The 21,380-nt window shown below is 46.7% G+C and overlaps 1 protein-coding gene across 2 annotated transcripts in view; it reads right to left on the bottom strand.

Annotated features, from left to right (window-relative positions):
• The window catches only part of GABRG2 (gamma-aminobutyric acid type A receptor subunit gamma2), a 102,100-nt gene extending 81,345 nt beyond the window's left edge, over positions 1-20,755 (bottom strand). For both annotated transcript variants that reach the window (XM_056857276.1, XM_056857286.1), the window contains exon 1: positions 20,621-20,755. In XM_056857276.1, the coding sequence (XP_056713254.1) occupies positions 20,621-20,727 (107 nt within the window). In that variant the 5' untranslated portion in view covers positions 20,728-20,755. The remainder of the gene's footprint in view (positions 1-20,620) is intronic.
• Between the last annotated feature and the right edge of the window lie 625 nt (positions 20,756-21,380).

Consider the following 21,380-nt stretch of genomic DNA (forward strand, 5'->3'; position numbering starts at 1 on the left):
CCAAAATCTCCCCCAAAAGAGGGACCTTTCAACCCTACAGATGGTAGGGCTGCACATCTGGCCAGCATATAGGCCCTCCTATGTGTGTTCCTTTCCAGGGAGTATAAATATGCAGCTGGTGCTAGAATATACCTGGAATGTTGAGGTGCTATAAATGCAGGGGATCTCAAGAGATCTGTTTGATGCTCAGTATCTTTGACTCTTTCATTTATAGTTAGTGTAGCTTGGTCCATACCCATTTGCAAAAGTGCTGACGGAGCAAGTCCCAAAATATTTAATTTATCCCTTTTAGCAATGATCCATCTTGACCTAAAGGAGTCACTCAGTACCAGCGGCAAAAGACCCCTAGGATTAAGATTCATCCTAAGCCATATGTAGAGAGAGGATAAGCAAACCTTTGCCTCTACCCTCATCATACCAGTTTCCAATCGGATCAGGGAATTTGACACGCGTCTCGGGAGTTGAAGGGCAGCTCTAAGAAATTTGGATTGCACCAATTCAATTGAGGTAGATGTTTTATTTCAGGTGAGGGGCAAATCAGCCAAGAGACATAACAAGCTGTCATCAGCTACTGGCCTTAGAGTTGCCAGGTCCCTCTTGGCAACCGGCAGAAGGTTTTTGGGGTGGAGCCTGAGGAGGGCAGGGTTTGGGGAGGGGACAGACTTGAATGACATAGAGTCCAATTGCCAAAGTGGCCATTTTCTCCAGGTGATCTCTCTCGGCTGGAGATCAGTTATAATAGCAGGAGATCTCCAGCTAGTACCTGGAGGTTGGCAACCCTAACTGGCCTCCATGGGCAGGGACCCAGTCTCTTAAATTCCATTAGGCACACTCTCTACACTTCAGCCACTCGCGACAAGCACCACTCTTCCTGGTTTTCCCTTCTCCCAAGTGGCCATTCCTGGGGTCACAAGACTCGCCTGGAGTCATAGCCATGCATGCTGGGAGGGTGCAGTGGGGAAGGAAGGGGATGAGGACAAAATTGTTCTTCTCTCACTGCAGCTTCATTCACAGAAGGGGCAGGAGGGAAGGGAAGGCTGCTAGGGGAAGGGGAAATTCAGAAAGAGCTGTAATCTTGTACTAGGGTTGCCAACCTCCAGGTGGTGGCTGGAGATCTCCCACCAATACAACTGATCTCCAGGCGATAGAAATCAGTTCCCCTGTTGAAAATGGCAGCTTTGGCAATTGGACTCTATGGCATTGAAGTCCTTCCCCTCTCCAAACCCTGCCCTCCTCAGGCTCCACCCCCAAAATTTCCAGGTATTTCCCAACCCAGAGCTGGCAACCCTAGCTATAGACCAGTTAACTTTCAGCTGATGCTGGCAAATATCAAGCGAGTCCCCTCTCCAAACCTTTTAGTCATAACAACTAATACATGGCTGGATGGCAAACCTTAGATACCACAGGCTGTTTGCCATTTTTCCTTACCTGGATGCTGTAGTAACCCACACTATTCCTGCCAACCTCGCCTGGGCTTCACCAATGTCTATGGCCCAGATCTATTTAACAGTAACTGTTCCCAAACAAGAAAATACAAAGCAAGAGGGGGAAAATCCCAGTATTTCAATTTGATGGAAGTCCAAAAAATTACTGCTCAGGCCTGAAGCACCTAGCTGTGGGAGAGCAGGTGAATGGCAAGTGAAACACCTGTGTGAGAGAGGCACAGAGACCTAATACAAACCTCATACAGTTCCTGCTAGAGTTGACAGGCAGAGCCCGGCAACCAGCAGGAAAGTTGTGGGGGGACACACATGGAGCAGAGGTGTTGTTGCTGGTGCGACAACATCACCTCTGGGGAAAACCCAGAATGCCGGTGGGGTAGCTCTAGGAATCGGCAAAAACGATGTGGTAAAACCACAGGGTTTCCAAGAGCTCGGCAGCCCTAGTTCATGCACTGGATGCAACCCAAGTTTGTCCACTTCTGCAATGTGTGCTAAAGTGCTGCACTATAGACAAATGTGGCTGTTTACGTAATAATCTGTGGTGTTGCCCCTAGGGTTGCCAACTCTGGCTGGGGAAATTTCTGGAGATTTGGCGACACTAAATGGCAAGGGACTCCCCTTTGTCCTAGACTCTATGGTATACCACTGAAGCTGCCCTCTGAAGCTCCCATTGTATTCTGAGAAGCTGATCTGTCAACTGGCCATCGGCTGTAATTCTGAGAACTCCAGCCCCCACCTGGAAGCTGGAATCCTAATTCGTCCAAGGACCCATTGCAGTTAATAAAGGATTGGTGTTAATCCTACCTATCCCCACATGCATCGCTGCAGCATTTTACTACCGTTTACTGGTTGTTTTTTTACAGAACGAGATGGTTGCATGGATAGTTAAAACAAGCCCCTATTGTGTATCATTTAAATTACCCAGGTTCATTGCCTGTGTACGTTTATTACTCAAGTGGATTTTGGTTTATTTTTCTAAACGGTGCCATTAGCCAAAAAAATTAGCCAAAAAAATCTCAAATATTTACATAGTTAGGGTATGTAGATGATGGACAACAAAGCTAAGAGACATGGCCAGCTTATATCAGCTACTAGGCTCTATGGGATAGGGCCAGACCCCTTATGACACAATGCATAAGCATAAGAGGTATCGGAATAGTTTCTCAACTGTTAAAAAGAAGTGAACACATCAATACATAAATGAAAACTAAAAGTACAAAAAAATTACAAAACCCATACGTCCTTTAAATCTCTCAGTACATAAACAACAGCTGATGATGTTTTAAAAACTGGAATTATGGAGAAAAGGCAGCCATTCCTTGGAGGGGGGAAAAACCCTCCAGCTATATCAACTTCTGTCTCTGCCGATTAAGTAATAATAATAAGGACTCTGTAGAGTCCACAGTTTGATGTGAATCTGGCCGGCCAGTAGCACATGGAGAACCTAGAAACATTGAAGCCAGCTGAATAAGATCTGGCTTCTGCATTTCCCTCCCCATCTGTAGTTAATCTAAACCCTTGGCATAACCAGAAGCAGGAGCCTTTGGAATAAGCCAAGGAGTTCTTGGCTTTTTAATTTATAGTCTGTGGCTCACAGCAGTGATTCTGTATGTATCATGGTGGCAAAGCTAGCACCACCCTGGGATAACTTTATGATTAGGGTTGTGCAAAAAAACAAAAATCTATTCTAAAAGCCGAACATCTAGTCTGCTTTTTCAGGAACCATCTATTCGGCTTCGGGCAGATTCCCAGATTTGGGTATTTGGTTTACCCGAAACCCAAATATTGCTGAAACAGCTAATTTCGGGTTTATTTTTGGTTTGGGTATATCGATATGCACAACCCTATTTGTGGCTTATCACCTACTTGAAGAGAGCATTTGGGATAAGTGCTCAGAGAAAGCGAAAAGTGGGGTCAAATATTTGAATGAATGAATGAATGAATGAATGAAATCAAATCAAATCAAGCTCAGCATTTTAGGGGAATGCCTTCTCCACTCAATATTATCAGTGTTGGATTTCTAGCAAATACAACATGGGAAAGCCATGTCATTCTATCTTTTACTGCACATATGAATTAATGGCAGAAAAGATTTATACAACAGTTATTGTAATACAGATGGCCAGGCAATCATGTAGTAGAAAGCCCTATCATACAGTAAGCTGGTCACCTTTACCTATCTATCACTTCCTAAGAACCCTGAATTGTGAAGAATCCTTTGGGTGATGGGTACAATGCCTGGACATTTCATCCAAATTGAATAAGTGGGGAAACCTGCAGTTGGAATTAGTAGTTTTAAGACCAAATCTGACTAAGATCTTAAAAAATAGTTTGTATATTAATTGTGATGACCTGGAAGATTGATTGAAGAATCTCAACGTCCAGTGTGCCTTGTTAAGGTAAAGGTCCCCCTGTGCATGTACCGGGTCATTCCTGACCCACGGAGTGACGTCACATCCCGACGTTTCCTAGGCAGACTTTGTTTGTGGGGTGGTTTGCCAGTGCCTCTCCCAGACATCTTCCCTTTACCCCTAGCAAGCTGGGTACTCATTTTGCCGACCTCGGAAGGATGGAAGGCTAAGTCAACCTTGAGCCAGCTACCTGAAACCGACTTCTGCCAGGATCAAACTCAGGTCGTGAGCAGAGTTTGGACTTCAGTACTGCAGCTTAACACTCTGTGCCACAGGGCTCCTATTGTGCCTTGTTAAACATTGGTAAATGGCAATTAACAATTTTTATTTTGGATATTTGCTAGTAAATGATGGTCACAATCAATATACTTGTTCTTGATATCAGCATGTTGTAATACTTCCTACTAGCCTTCTATAATATAAGAATTACAGTGGGATGTTAAAGTTCACCAGTATCTGAAATTCATTGTAACAAATACAGTTATACATATTTGATATTTATCTTCATAAATATTTTAAAATCCACAAAGAAGGCAGCCTGAAATGTTTGCTAGCAAATTATATTTAACAATAATTTTGGATATTTGAGCATTTTTGTTGTTGGGTTCCTTTTACAGAATTCTGACACTTTGACCAAACAGATGTTTCAAACATGCACAGGATCATGAATGTCACTAGATCACCATCCCAAATGCTTTGCTCTCCACACTCCATTTGTTTGCTCCCAAGTCTTCCAGTTTTAGAGTAGCTAAGATAACTAAGATAACTTTTATTGCTTAGACATCTGACAAAGACTGTCAAGAGTGCCTTTACAAATTCATTTCATCATGTCAACTTTGTCAATTAATCATCAACTGATGATTTGTATTTAATGTCATCACATGTAATCTTGAGCAGCTTGCCTTTCCCATGCAACTAGGGTTTCCAGCCTCCCAGCGGAGCCTGGAATTCTTCCAGAATTACAGTTGAACACATGAACACATGGAGCTGCCTTATGCTGAATCTGTCCAGCGGTCCATCAAGGTCAGTATTGTCTACTCAGACTGACAGCAGCTCTCCAGGGTCTCAGGCTGAGGTTTTTAACATCACCTCCTACCTGGTCCTTTCAACCGGAGATGTCAGAGGTTGAACCTGGGACTTTCTGCATGCTAAGCAGATGCTCGACCACTGAACCACGGCCCCTGCAGAGCAGACTATGGACCAGTTACCAGTTACTTGGAGAAAATGGAGTTTTAGAAGATGGACTCTACTGCATCACATTCTCGCTGAGCTCCTTCCCTTCCTGAAGCTTTGCCTTCTCCAGACTCTGCCCCCAAATCTCCAGGAATTTCCCAACTAGGAATTGGCAAGCATAGTAACAGCTAAGGAACTTCAATGCCCTTCCCCAATGCAATGTAAGGTAGAAGGGCAACTGTATTGAATGGAGCCTTTCTGTCTGTTTTCCTGCACTGCTCACTCCTTCCTTGTTAGTACACTGTACAATCTGAACACAGTCCATTCCTGGCCACAAAAATCAATTCCAGATTTTTATTCCAGTCAATATTTCATCTACCAAAAATAACAACAAAAACAAAAACCATCCTAAAACAAAAAATTTTTTTGGTAACTTTCCTCCCTGCCCTCTGCAAGCATTCCATAGCAAATTCATAACCCCACCTCCCTTAATTAATGCTTGGCCTCAGAGTTACAATGAGATATGGTAAGGATGAAGAAAAGTTCCTCCAGGCATGCACAGAATGCCTTCCGCTCATTCTTAAGTAAGGGGCATTTTTCACAGTAGATTTTGCTTCTGTTTTTCCATGGACTAAAAAAAACACACGATTTAAATGTTTTTTTCATGGCCGCGATTTATCCCAGTCAATCTCGATGTAGTTTTGGTTTTTCATGGGAACAAAGCACGCTGTATTTGACAACGGTTTGGTCTGTCCCTTTTGCAGGAGGCCTCCCCTTCCAACAGGCTCATTGTTTATGCCTGCCCCCAGCTCCGCCCCAACTCCGCCCAGCAGATTACCTCGTGCGGTTCACCAGCCCCAGCGCAAAAAACAAGCACCAGTCCCTCTGGTCTCCTCCATTTTTCTTCCACCCTCACTCTGTTCTGCTTTTGGAACAGTCAGATTCCAAATTGGGGGGGGGGGACAAGGCAGCGCTTTCCTCAAAGCTTCCCTCTATTTTCTATAGGTGTGGAACCCATTGCCCTTTAATGATAGACAGGATTGGGGGGGGGGAGGCAGGAATTGCATCCAAGTGCCCAGAGAAGTGTTTAACTGAAAGTGGGAATGGCGGGGGGGGGAGGAAAGAAGGCCCCTGGCTTGCACGCCGGCCATGATCCGGCCACAGTGCATTGAGAGAGAGGAGGGAGATAAGAGCACGCTGGCAGCCCCTCTTCAGAAGAGTAATGGGAGGGAGTTTTGCCTTGGGTTTTCCGCTCTCAGGATGCACATTTTTCCCATCCGAATTCTCAAAAATCCCCCCTCCCCGCTGGGGTAGAGGGGCATGGCGGGGGGAGAGAGGAAAGAAGGCCCCTGGCTTGCGCGCCGGCCATGATCCGGCCACAGTGTATCGAGAGAGACCCAGAGCAGGCTGGCCGCCCCTCTTCAGAAGAGTGATGGGAGTTTTGCCTTGGGTTTTCCGCTCTCAGGATGCACATTTTTCCCCATCCAATTTCTCAAAAATCCCCCCTTTCCACTGGGATAGAGGGGCCAACAGCCCCTTCCCTTGAACATCCCCCCCATGGGTCCAGCTGCCCTAGACCGAGCTGCCACCACCACCACCACCCCAGCGCACGAGGAGCACATGGCGTGGCCCCGCCAGTCTCCCCCTGGAGCCATCCGTCCAACGTCCCCCTGGGCTTGGAGATGTGGGCCCAGCTCCAAGGCCCATCCCGGGCAAGGGGCGGGGAAGGCATGCCGCCTGCCCGCCAGCCAGCCTCTGGAATGGAGGGAGAGAAGTGCCAGGACTCTAGGCAGGCGGGCACGCAGCAAAAGGGGTGGTATTCTTGTCCGAGCGAGAAACTCCCGCAGCCAATCACTGTTCTTGGGGGAGGAGAAAGGAGACGTCACAGGGAGGGACAGCGGAACCGAAGCAAACATTTTTTCATGGGCATCCGAGCAACAAAACGCGCTTCTACTGGGAAGTACGGCTCAGAAGTGGTTTGGTTTGCCGCTGACATAATGCGGCTTTTATACCTCTGTCAGGGAAAAGCCGGATCTGCAGTGAATAACCAAAATTTGACTCCGACCCAACTCAGCGTCGAAACAACAGCAAATCTCCATGAAAAATTCCCCTAATTGAAGCACATCTTCACGCAAATGCAACTGGGGGGAGGGTAGCCAGCTTCTGGTTGGGAATAGGGCTGTCAATTCGGTTCGGCCCGAACTGAAAATCAGCCGAATTTCCCTTGATTCGGCGGTTTTTAGTTCGGACGGATCCGAACTCAAAACTGGCGGGCAACCGGGGGGGCCGAATTCAGCGAGTTCGGGAGTTCGGCGAATAAATTCGGCCAATTCGGCCGTCAGTAAGCAGCATTCTCCTCCCCCGGCCAATCGGTGGCCAAGCTGGGTCTTCTTCTGGCCAATCAGTCAGGATTGAGTGCTGGAGGAATCAGCTGATGTGCGGCCGGCCGGGGAAAGAGAGAGAGAGAGGGAAATCCTCATGTGTGTGTGAGGCGGTGCTTATGCACATTCGCTCCTTTCCGTGGCTGCAGGGGGTGCATTTTTTGGGGTACCGACCCCAAACTTTCAGGGGATATTCAGACAGGTTTTTTTAAGAGACCACCCAAGTTTTGTAAACATTGGGTCAGGGGGTCCCGAGATATGGGCTCCCCCCTTTTTTCTTTCCATGGCTGCAGAGGGCGCATTTTTGGGTGTGCCGACCCCAAACTTTCAGCGGGGCATCAGACTAGGCTTCTTAAGATACCCCCCAAGTTTTGTAAACATTGGGTCAGGGGCCCCCGAGATATGGGCTCCACCCCTTTTTCCTCTCCCCCCTTTTCCATTTTCGTGGCTGCAGGGGGCGCTTTTTTGGGGGTTCAGCCCCCAACCTTTTGTCATAGCTTCAGAGAATCCCTCTTAAGAGACCACCCAAGTTTTGTAAAGATGGGTTCAGTGGGGGCTGAAATATTGGCTCCCCCCCTTTTCTCTTTCCATGGCTGCAGGGGGCGCATTTTTGGGTGTGCCGATCCCAGACTTTCGGCGGAGCTTCAGTCAAGGCTTTTTAAGAGACCACCCAAGTTTTGTAAACATTGGGTCAGGGCCCCCCGAGATATGGGCTTTCCCCTTTCCCCTATTGGGATGAATGGATCACCCTCGAGAGATGCATACATATGGATCTTATATTGGATACAAATGGAATCATATTGGATTACCCAGCCTCCCAGCCCCTCCTGCTGGAACAGAAGACAGCCACAGTAAGACCCCTTTGGGGGCTTTAATCTATATTTTTTCTTTTCTGTGTGTGTGTGGGGGGGAAAGCAGAGTCTGTGTGTGTGTGTGTGGGGAGGGAGCAGTTTCTGTGGGTGGGGGGGGAAGCCAAAGGGGGCTTTTGCCGGTTCTGCCTGGGGTGTGTGTTCCCCCTCCAGTCTCTCTCTCCCTGGTTTGAGGGGGGGCTTCATTTTTATTCTTCAGGTTTTTCCTCATTCATAAGATCAGTTAGGTTATTGATGCTTGCTCAAAACTGGTTTTCAAATGGTGACTTAAAGAATGCATCTGCCTGGTCCCAAGTCCAATGCAAAAGGAGACATTCCACCCCCTCCTGCTCATTATGCATAGCTAGCTGCCTCTGTCCCTTTCCATGGTATGCAAACTCCCAGGTGTCAGGTGTTGCTATGCACTGTTGCAAAGGTTTTGCATTGCGTGCTTGTGTTGCTTTGCAGTTGTATTGTTTTGCAAAATTCTTCACACCTGCCCCGCCCTTTGCATATTTGCAAAGGGGTTGCTCTGCAGTTGTGTTGCTTTGCAAAGTTCTTAGCACCTGCCCCGCCCTTGCTCTCATCAGCTGTTTGTCGGGCGGGAGCTTTGTGCGTGGGCGGCAAGCTCTGCGGAGAGATCCACATTAAGGGTGGGGGGGGACCCCTTTCAGGGCCCATATCTCAGCCCCCCCTGACCCAATCTTTACAAAACTTGGGGAGTCTTTCAATATACGTCCTTTGAAGCTCTGCTGAAAGTTTGGGACCTCTAAGCCCAAAAATGCCCCCCCAGAGCCGCGGAAAGGCGCGGTTGTGTTTTTAATGGCTTTATTGGGCCGAATTTTTTTCCCGAACTTTGAATTCCCGCCGAATTGAACGGATCCGAAGTGGGGGAGTTCGGACTTCGGCACGTACTGAACCCACAAGGGCCAAATTCGGCCGAATCCGAACTGTACCGAATTTTTTTTTTTTTGACAGCCCTAGTTGGGAAATACCTGGATATTTGGGGGCAGAGCCTGAGGAGGGTGGGGTTTTGAGAGGGGAGGGACTTCAATGCCATAGAGTCCAATTGCCAAAGCAGCCATTTTCTCCAGGTGAACTGTAATAGCTGTTGTAATAGCAGGAGATCTCCAGCTATTACCTGGAGGTTGGCGATCTGGGGGTGGGGAGAGAAGCTGATCCCTAGGGCAAATGGCACAATATGCATTGAAACACTTCCACCATTCCTTCTCATACTGAACTTCACTCCATTTCTTTCCTCACCCCTTCAACCACTAACATGCTTCTGGACTAGGGTTGCCAACCTCTAGGTACTAGCTGGAGATCTCCTGCTATCACAACTGATCTCCAGCCGATAGAGATTAGTTCACCTGGAGAAAATGGCCACTTTGGCAATTGGACTGTATGGCATTGAAGTCCCTCCCCAAACCCCGCCCTCCTCAGGCTCCGCCCCAAAAAACTCCAAGTGGTGAAGAGGGACCTAGCAACCCTATCCTGGATTCCAATCTAACCTTTCAGCCATTTCTGATCTTAGAGGTTGCCTCACATCCATGGCTTTCTTTCTCTTTCCCTTTTCTTTTGGTGTGGAGCATGGCAAGAGATTTGCTGCTAGCCTCTCTTCACTCTCTGGTAATAAAGGAAGTGATACCTTTTACCTTTACTGCTTTAGGTGTATTAATAACCTCTTCCGTGGGAGGAGGCTGCTGCAGTGAAAGCCCCTGAATTTGAAACCTGCTCTGTGGACTAGTTCTGGAGCAGGAGGGAGTTGATCCACCAGAACTGTGTTTACCAGATTACTGGGGGGCCCAGAGTAAAGTTACCATCTCCAGGTTGGGAAATACCTGGAGATTTTGGGGGAGGAACCTGAGGAAGGCGAGATTTGGAGAGGGGAGGGACTTCAATGCCATTCAATCCAATTGCGAAAGCAGCCATTTTCTCCAGGTGAACTGATCTTTATTGGCTAGAGAGCAGTTGTAATAGCAGGTGATCTCCAGCCACCACCTGGAGGTTGGCAACCCTACCCCAGAGCCATCTGCGGCCAAGTTCCCCCTCTCTCAACAGTTCTGCTCTCTTGATGCTCTCAGGTATATTAACTCAGATTTGTTCTGATCTCTCAAAGGACTCAAGCAGCTGAACTGGCCCACCATGATGTCACTTGCTGTTTAATCAAGGAACGATTCAGCTTTGGCCATACAGTCGATTGTGGTGGACACCCTTGGAAGAGATGAATAATGTATGCATCAGAAGTATTTTGGTTTTAAAATGAGACCAAAAGAACAGAAAACATACATGGGTTGTTTCACATAATCTCACTCCATTGTGATTTCATACGCAAACAAGGTCATTCTAAAGGAGGAGCGGTTCCTGAGATGGAATATGTCATTCTCATTAATTCACCTACCAGCCACTTTTATATTTAGCAAGTCTTGACAAGTTCACATTATGCTAAAAGACTGGGCAACTGGAAATGCAATTCGGTTGTTAATCCTCAATCTGCCGGAGAGTACAGACTTTTTTTGCTTATATCTGAAGATAGCCTCACGCAGCTTAGCAAAAGCCTCATATGACCAGAATATACTATTTATATGGCAAAACAGTGTGGGCATACTTGTGTAGACGTATCTAAAACAACCACTTTGTGCCTGTTTGCCTCTTATAATCTCTGAAAATTCACAGCTACTGTGTTCAGTTCCCTCCCTCTGAATCATTTGGAAAAGAGGGAAGAAGGGAAGATTCAGGTGTATAGAAGAGGATTTCTTAATCAAGAGGATCCTTTCCTCCAGGAATGCTTTTTTATTCCCACATATCCTCTTACCTCTGTGCTGAGGCAAATGTTCTCCTTGTTTAAGAAACACTAAACTATATACATTAATCTTTTCACCCTTTCTTCTCTTCAAGCCACTGAGGAAGGAGTGAGAGGGAGAAGATATCGTTCGTGTTCCCGTTCAGCAATAGGACAGGGAAAAGAGAAAGAATGAGATTCCTGAGAGAGCCTTAAAGCGATGTATTTCTATTCTATCCTTTCCCAAGGAGCACTGGAAGCATACATAGCAATGTTCTCTCATTTTATCCAGACACATCTGGAGAGAATGATGTTGCAAAGACAGAGTAATTTGTCCAGGGCCATCCTGAGGTTGAAGTACAGCTGAGCCAAGCCCGTCAAATTGTGTCAAATCTAGTAACATTTTCCGTGATTATTGACAGAGACTCCAAAGAGCACAAAAGAGTCTGGTGGGAGGAGATGGAAAAACAGAAAAGAGAGACAGGAGCACCAATTTCCATGCTGTTTGGAACTCATCCATGCACTGAAATGTACATCAGCATGTGTCTAAACGTGGCTGTTGCTGTCAGTGGGCTGTCCTCTCTAATGCATGTTCTACTGTGCCTGGAGCCAGCCTGGGATTTCAGACTGAAAGCACCCTTGCTTCATTCACTGCTATCACCTCAGCTGATTAGCTCCATTGTTCCATGATGCTATCACATTCGTGATGTGATCCCCGACTGGCTCTGGATGAATGAGGCAGAAGACCTGTGAAAGTATTTAAAATGAGAAGATGTTGCAGCAGATAAAAAAGGCATCTCCGTAGAAATTGGGGGGGGGGGAGAGATCAGTGTGAAAAAAGTAAACAATAGGATTTCTGTGGTGCTTTTCCCTTTCTTCAGAAACACACTTCTCCCTTTAAAAAGTTAGAAGGCAAAAATCTGGCAAAGCTAAATGGTCACTGTGGGCTTCCTCTAATCTGCCTCAGCTATCTGGTACACTTTTATCTCCAAGGATTTCAGGGCAGTATACATGACGCTCCATTCCCTGTTTTATGCCCCCAGTAGCTCCTTGTGGTAGGCTAGGCTGAGAAAGACGTAGGGGACCAAGGACATCCAGCAAGGTTCATAGCAGAGTGAGGAAATGAACCTTGGTCTCCCAGATTATAGCCTGACACATAGGGTTGCCAGGTCCCTCTTCACCATCGGCGGGAGGTTTTTGGGGCGGAGCCTGAGGAGGGGAGGCATTTCAATGCCATAGAGTCCAATTACCCAAGCGGCCATTTTCTCCGGGTGAACTAATCTCTATCGGAAGGAGATTGGTTGTAATAGCAGGAAATCGTATTTCCTATTACTCTGTATGGGTGTGAAAGCTGGACAGTGAAGAAAGCTGACAGGAAGAAAATAGATTCCTTTGAAATGTGGTGTTGGAGGAGAGTGTTACAGATACTGTGGACTGCCAAAAAAACAAATAAGTGGGTTATAGATCAAATCAAGCCTGAACTGACCCTAGAAGCTAAAATGACTAAACTGAGGCTATCGTATTTTGGTCACATCATGAGACAACAAGAGTCACTGGAAAAGACAGTCTTGCTAGGAAAAGTTGAGGGCAGCAGGAAAAGAGGAAGACCCAACAAGAGATGTCCTGACGCAATAAAGGAAGCCACAGCCCTCAATTTGCAAGATCTGAGCAAGGCTGCCAAAGATAGGACATTTTGGAGGACTTTCATTCATAGGGTCGCCATAAGTTGGAAGCGACTTGATGGCACTAAACACACACACAGCAGGAGGTCTCCAGCTAGTACCTGGAGGTTGGCAACCCTACTGACACACCAACCACTAGACCACATTGGTGCCTACTCTGTACTACAGGCAGAGGATATGGAGATATCAGGCTAGCCTGATATCAGTAGATCTTGGAAGCTAAGCAGGGTTGACCCTAATCAGTATTTGGATGGGAGGCTACCAAGGAATACCAGGGTCCTCTACACAGAGGCAGGCGATGGCAAACACCTCTGAACTCTCTTGCCTTGAAAACCCTACAGGGTCACCATACGTTGGCTGTGACTTGATGGCAAAAAAGTAATAAATAACGTAATTCTGATATTACTGGGCTAGTTATCATGTGAATAGTCTGGGGTTTGGGCACACTGTTAATTTAAAAGCTTTATGGTTTTAGAGTTCAATTTTATGCTTTGGGTTTTCAAAACATTGCCTTATTCTGAATTCTAGTTATGAGATTTTTTAGGGCACATTAAGTTAATAATCATTATGACCAGTGCCTGGCTTATTTTAAAATTATGAATACTGCTTATATTTAACATTATTTAAATTGCATGAGGCTATTCAACATCATATACGTAACTTGGGCTATACTACTATATTGCTACCTGCTGTCCACGAGAACATTTTGTAAATCTCAGTATACAGTTCTTGAAGAATGCTCCAATGTTCTGTAGTTTATTTACATGACCATAACTGCCATCAAAATCTAACCAGTGAGCAACATTCCTTAGGATGGATGCTGGATGATAGCCTTATAGCATGATGTACAATCTTGCACATCATATTCAGAAGCCAACTTGGTTGCTATCCTGAGCATGTTGAGAATGAATTCATTTGTTGTTACTGCAGCATGATAGCCACAGGTGAGCAGCTGGCCTCATGCAACACCATGTAGATATGGGTGTATGATGCTGGGAGCTAGTGACTCTGGGACAGGAAGCAACTGCACCATCTACCAACCCCAAGTGATTCCTGAACAAAATCTGTGGTATTACACAGGGCGCCCTGACCTGGATGGCCCAGGCTAGCCTGATCTCGTCAGATCTCAGAAGCTAAGCAGGGTCAGCCCTGGTTAGTATTTGGATGGGAGACCACCAAGGAAGTCCAGGGTTGCTGTGCAGAGGAAGGCACTGGCAAACCACCTCTGTTAGTCTCTTGCCATGAAAACCCCCAAAAGGGGTCACCATAAGTCGGCTGTGACTTGACGGCACTTTACACACACACACACACATTACACAGGGCAGAGTTCCATAAATGTACTCACTAAGGGGCCTTCCATTGCCACATTTCCCCCCTAGCATCCAACTATCTTCATCTCCCTCACTTGATGAGGAACCCTGTTATTTCCCTGAATTCTTCCAGTATTGCAGAGGCATCAGGGGGGGGTTACTGTGTGCTGGGTGGGAGAGAAAAATACGCCACTTTCCAAGTTCTCTTTGATATGCAGAGTAGGTTTTGTTTATTTAGTCCCTTTTTACTCCACCCTTCTCCCCTTCTCTGTGACTTTGCACAAGCGAGATTCTCATTGCCCCTGATAGTTTCCAAAGGCTGGAATGAAATTCAGGACTTTAATCTTTGTAGTCAATTTGGTGTACTGGTCAGAGCATCACACTAGCATCTGGGAGACCCAGATTTAAATCCCTACTCACCTATGAATCTCATTTGGGTGACTTTGGGCCAGTCATTCTCTCTCAGCCTAACTTACTGTGACCTTTCTATTAGAACAGCCAACGAAAGCTGACAGAATACTGGAGGGAGAACTGGCAGTTAGAACCATTAGGTGAGTTGAGGAAGAGCTAAAAGCTGTCAAGAAGTGGGAACAACTTTATCTATCTATCTATCTATCTATCTATCTATCTATCTATCTATCTCCCTGACCTGGATGGCCCAGGCTAGCCTGATATGTCAGATCTCAGAAGCTAAGCAGGGTCAGCCCTGGTTAGTATTCGGATGGGAGACCACCAAGGAATACCAAGGCTGCTGTGCAGAGGAAGGCACTGGCAAACCACCTCTGTTAGCCTCTTGCCATGAAAACCCCAAAAAGGGGTCGCCATAAGTCGGCTGTGACTTGACGGCACTTTACACATGCACATCTATCTATCGATCCATCGATCTATCCATCTGTCGATCCATCCATCCATCCAAATGGTGGAAGTGTGAAAGGGGAGTAGTACTTGGTTCCGAACACTAATAGCTCTGTGAACTATCTGGGTGAGGGGTGCTGGATAAAGGTACTGGGCTGCCCTGTTCGGTAGTGTCTCTGGGAATGAGAGTGTGTGTGAAAGGGTCAGGGCCCCCAAGACCTACAAGGAATACCAGGGGCATGATGCAAAGGCAGGCAATGGCAAATCACCTCTGAACGTCTCTTGCCTTGAAAACTTTACAGGGTTGCCATGTCAGCAGTGACTTGGCAGCCAAAAAACAAAAGTGGGTAAAGAACTATAACTGCCTGACCTACCTATACCCCTGAACCTGTGTGACAGAGGTTTTAGTGGGTGGTAATATCTATGCGGTATCTATGCAGTATCTATAGTAGTATCTATGCACCCTTACCTCACAGGGTTGTTGAGAAGATAAAATGTCAGAGGAGAGATGGATGTACCACACCCTGAACTCCATGAACTAAAGGCAGGACAAGTATGTACTAAATAAATAAAAAGAAGTCCAAATTTCTAGGTGTCTGGGCATGAGACCAGAACAAGTAGAAGCAGCACACATCTTTACCATTAACATATAATCGCCCTCAAAGGTTATCCACACAAACCTGCAAACTGTACACTGGCTGTACTTTCCTTTGCATGATCTTCCTTCAAGCCATAATATTATAGTTTACAATTCCTACAGAACAGATTATGTTGAGAGGAATGACTTTGTGCGGAGCCTTGTCTATTTCATTTGAACAGGGAAGCAAAATAGCTCGGTTTTTCACATGCAGCGGACCTGTCTGAGGCAGGAGAAGTAGAAAATGCACAGGAAACCCTTAACAATAAGGTTGCCAACCTCCAGGTAGTAGCTGGAGATCTCCTGCTATAACAACAGATCTCCAGGCGATCGAGTTCAGTTCACCTGGAGAAAATGGCCGCTTTGGCAACTGGGCTCCATGGCATTGAAGTCCCTCCCCTCCCCAAACCCCGCCCTCCTCAGGCTCCGCCCCAAAAACCTCCCGCTAGTGGTAAAGAAGGACCTGGCAATCCTACTTAACAACTAGTTAAAAACACATATAAAGAAGGGACAAATCAGTGGATTTGCAAGAGCATTGGTTCAGGGGCAGGAGGTAGTTTTGTTGGTGTCTGCCACTTTCCAGGTTGTTTGAATGATTTGAGAGCATTTGAGTGATGCAGCAGACAAGGCCATAGCTCAGCATTTTTTACTGGTTGAAGCTGCCTCATGGGACAAAGTATTGCACCATGTGGGGCAGCACTCCTATTGGCATTTCCCCGCTACAGCCATGTCTGAAAGAAAACTTTAAACATAATCAAAAATGAAAACTTATTAATAGTACATTAAATAGTATGGGCTTCAGGAGAGGAGAAGAAGAGTTGGGTTTTATATTCTGCTTTTCTCTACCTTAAGGAGTCTCAAAGCAGCCTACAATCACAAGCCCTTCCTCTCCCCACAACAGGCACCTTGTGAGGTAGGCGGGGCTGAGTAAGTTCTGAGAGAACTGTGACTAGCCCAAGGTCACACAGCTGGCTTCATGGGGAGGAGTGGGGAATCAAACCTGGTTCTCCAGATTTGAGTCCACCGCTCTTAACCCCTACACCACACTGGCTCTCTAATGTCACACATAATTAGTGATGTCACAAACACTATCGGTGCCCATAGTATTCATGCAACTATAGCCCACTCAGCATTGCACTACATGGGATGGCATTCACCTAGTAACAAAATCATACATTCTGAGTGTTAGGAAAATGCCATTTCCTCACAACTGAAGCACTACCTTGAGAGAAAGCATTTATATTTTGTGTTTTGTGCTTCATTAGAAAATGTATACCCACTACACACACTTCAGGTAGGCCACAACAAGGATACCATATTAAAAGAACACACAATAGCATACAACGCACATATGAGAGCAATTAGATCAGAAACACTAAAACCAAAGCTGGGGGAAAATGAGGACATTTAAAGACATCACCCAGAAGGAAAATCAAGTGGGAACCATACGAGCATTTGAATAGTCAATTCACAACAAGAATGCCACCACAAAAAAGACCCTGTCCTTGGTCACCAACTGCCTGACCTCAGAAGGAATTACGATGTGTCTGTAAGACCAACAAGGCCCTCACAGCTAAAGAAGGTTCATTGGGCAGCAAGTTCATTATACACTTCCCTCCACAAAAAACTGTGTAATAACTGCATTACATACACGAGAATAACAGTGCCATCCTAAGCAGAGTTACACCCTTCAGAGTCCACTAAAGTCAATGGGGGTTGAAGGGTGTCACTCTGGTTAAAATAGCACTGTAGATCTACTAAATTTGGGGTACTGTGGACAGCAGTTTGGGAAAATATTTTATTTGAGGACAGTTCAATTCAAACTTTGTAGATTTCATTTTTAATCAGTACACCCAGGATCAGATTGTTAGTCCAATGCACTGATGACAAAATCCCAGGAGCTGCTTTATTTCTGTGGGGTTAAATAGTAGAATTCATACACGTACAGAAACCTAACCCTGGTTCTTAACTTAATATAGCCTTGGAATTCAATTTTATTATCTCAGCAGTTGCTCCCTTCTCTTGATACCACACTGTCAGGGACCTTAATAAGTGAGGGCAATTGATACCCACTGGGGAGAATAGGGGAAAGAATGACTCCCCACTGTGCATTCACCCTACACAACCTTTTAGAGACATTTTGTTGACTTATTAAGTTACAGATATCCTGCTTTTCTTCCCAGAAGGAACCCAAAATAGCTTGCCTCATTCTCCCCTCCTATATTTCATTCTCCTAAAAACAACCTTGTGAGGTCGGGGAGGGGCTGTGGCTCAGTGGTAGAGCATCTGCTTGGCATGAAAAAGGTCCCAGGTTCAATCCCCGGCATCTCCAGTTAAAGGGACTAGGCAGGTAGGTGATGAGAAAGACTCCTGCCTGAGACCCTGGAGAGCTGCTACTGGTCTGAGTAGACAATACAGACTTTGATGGACCAAGGGTCTGATTCAGTATAGGGCAGCTTCATGTGTGTTCATGTGTGTTCAAGCTAGGAGACAGTGACTGACCCAAGGTCACCCAGCGAGCTTTCATGGCAGAGTGGAGATTCAAACCAGTTTCCCAGATCACAGTCTAGCACGCTAACCACTACACCATGCTGGCCCTCTGAGACTTCAAGTGAACAGACTAATACAGCCTCACCTGTGATTAAATGCTGGAGGGGAAAATCATGTGGCTGAGAGGTCCTAACTAAAAAAAAAAAAAAAGGCCTAAGAAGTACATTGGCAGTAGTTTAGGGAGTACTGGGATTTCTCAGCTGAAGAGGTTTTTAAGTAACTTCATACACAAAGGAGAGGACAGATGAGGAGTTACGTTCCCTACACTGGGGTCTGGCTGTCAATGGGACTTGACAGTTCTTAACTTTGGAGGGATCAGATCTGGCATTTTGTGCTCTGAGCAGCCTCAGTGTCCCAATGCATTATTATTACAAATAATCATGATCAAGCCAAGGTTATGTACTTTATAGCATATGTTCATATGTCCTGCGTAGAAATCAATAGGGCTTAAGTGCTTAACTGATGAACAAGAAAATACAAATGAGGAATAATAGCATAATAGTATTAAAGTGTTGTGCTGATTTCTTTTCTTCTTAAAAATACTAGCATGCTGTTTTGAAATTTACAAACGCTGGTTTGCTGAAAATGCCGTAAAGTTTGAGGACGACCATCTACTGCATCTTCATTTTCTCAAATACAGGGAGGTAAAGAAGGTCACAGGAGCAGGGGAAATCATTTTCAAATAATATCATGTTGTGTACAATGGCTGAGAAAAGTGTAATTAGATCTTCCTTTCCAGGAGTGGACTGGAAATGAATGGCTGCAGTCGCTAAAGGGGGGGGGGAGTGAGAACTTTCAGCAAGTTTCTCATGAAGCCAAATGGATGGTGATTGCAACTTGCAGCCTACAGCTCTCAGGACAACCAGTTTTAGAAGATTTATCATCAAGACTAATGGAATGGGTTCAAAATGGCTACAGAAACAAGCCAGCAGATATTCTCTTCATTTACGCATCTTTCTTTTAAGTTGGAACTCTTGTGTGCAACACCTTCCTTCTAGGGGTGGGTGGGAAGAGATATAATAGTAGTTAAGTAAAAAAAATAGCTCAAACAGAGGCACCCAAAGGCCGGCCCATATGTTTGTTTAAGGCACTTGGAAATTCTGCTGGAAATTTAGCTAGAAATATTTGATTCCTCAGGAAACCAAACAGACCTCCAATACTCCTCAGACTCAGAGAAATACATTCCCCCATTCTCTCAATTCCTTTTTTGGATTTATCATTAAACAGTGTTCCCCTTGTATGTCAGAGCTTCCCACATTAAGGGCAGTGTGTATATGAGAACAACAAACCTGGTAAAGCACTTTGTACACAGCTGTCCTACAGATATGAGCATAATAACAATACTTGCATGGCTGTGACGAGAAAACAAATCGGTATTTCAATTTCTTTTTCTCCTGTTCCATTGTGCTAGGAAGTCACGACAGTGCTATACTCTAAGCCCGGAACAGCACACTGTGCTTTTCATTTCCCAAACAATCATGGGAGTTCTCCAATATGGCAGGTACAAGAAAAGTGAAGCAAGCCGGTGAACACAAAAGGATCACATCTGCTTTTACCGCGATCAGATATTAGAACCAAAGGGATGGGGGGGGGGTACCTCCTGCTGCCTGGCACCCAGGGAACGACAGCGGGTGTCACTATGGGGAAGGCAGCCAGGCCATGACCAGCTAGGGGGGTGGCAAAAAATGTTTTACCTGCACAGTCCACAATTTGTGTGCCCAAAATGCCTAGTTCAGCAGCCCGGAGCTGCTTGGCACTGCGGTAATAAGCACTGGCCATTCCACCCCCACCCTACATCCTTGCTGTAGGATGCCTGTTTTCTTCTCGGCCCTGCGGCTGTGCCCATTTATCTGTTTCACACACACACACACATGCACACAGCCAGCGTGGCGCTTGTACGCACCCTGTCATTGACAAAGCCCGTGTGAAAGCAATACACCCATCACAACGTCAGTGTAAACATTAGCCTAATGGGACGATATGGAGGGAGGGAGAGAGGGGGGGGCTAACATCAGGAGAGATGCCGCTGCCTCCTCCAGGGATGCTTGGCATGCCATCACTCCCCACTCAGGGCCAGGGCTCCGGCCAGGGAAAAGCACCCCCCCTGTCCTTCCCTGGCTTCTGCTCGGTGCTCTCGGCCCAGCAGAATCCAGAGCACTCAGCGGGGGGGGGGGGGGGGAGGGAAGCCAACTATGGCTGCTGCTCCAGCAGCACATTCTGTCCTCCCAGCCAAGCTGGGCTGTAATTCCTCCCCTCGGAAACGGCGGAGGGGAAAAAAAGAAGAAGCCTTCATTGCAAAAGCGCTCCCCCCCCCCCCACACACACACATCCCTTCTTTCATGCATCAAGAGAAGGGCATCACGAGCATCATGGATGTATGCATTATTACTACGAGCAGCACATGCAGCGCATACAGTTAGACAAGCCTTTTTTTTTTTTTTAAAGATGCTTCTCCGCAGCCCTCCATCATGCTGCTCCCAGCTCTAGAATCGGCATTTTTTCTCCCTCCCCCCCCCCATACCCCATAGCAAACAGAAAGCTCCGCTTACCCCTGGATGAGAGAGAGGACCAGCAGCGCCCGCAGCATCATTTTGAGAGGCGATGCTGCATCCAGGAGAGGAAGGCTCCCTTGGCGTGGTGGATTTGGAGGACTCATCTCTCTCTCTCTCTCTCTCTCTCTCCCGCCCTCTCTCTCTCTCTCTCGCTCTCTCTCTTCTCCCCACACACTTTCCCGCCCCTTTCTCTTCTTAGCCGCAGACCGATCCTTCCCCTTCTTATTTGGCGATGGGTGGTAGTGGCGGAGGTGGTGACCCCCCCCCTCCCCTCGCCTGCTACCGGGTCCCCCCGGTGGAATGAGACATTGCTCGGTCGAATCGAAGACTGGGAGAGGGGGGGGGTGTCCAAAACAACCACAACCCAGACCGACACAACACCCTTTGCGAAGACAAACGCTGCCTGGGGTGCTACAAGCATCCGCTCAGGCGGCCCCTTGCAAATTTAGGGGAATAACATAACCGGGGGTGGAGGGAGGATGCTCAAGCAGACACCGGCTAAGCGGGGAAAGGGAAGGAGGATCCCGGGAGATCCATCGCAGGCAGGGGGTGGGCAAGGGGTGGCCGAGGAAGCGCCCAGGGAGGGAGAGCGAAGCCGACAAGCGTCAGCCTCGCTGCAGATTGCAGTCGGGGGGGGGGGGGTCAAAGGGGAATCGCTGCACACGGGTCGGCAGCCGCCCAGCTCAACACATGCGTGGTCCCCGCCGGCTCGATCGTGTGATTGCACATGTGCGGGGCTGGGTTGGGTTGGGGGAGC

Source organism: Euleptes europaea, chromosome 1 (genome assembly GCF_029931775.1).
Source record: "Euleptes europaea isolate rEulEur1 chromosome 1, rEulEur1.hap1, whole genome shotgun sequence".
Lineage (NCBI taxonomy): Eukaryota > Metazoa > Chordata > Lepidosauria > Squamata > Sphaerodactylidae > Euleptes > Euleptes europaea.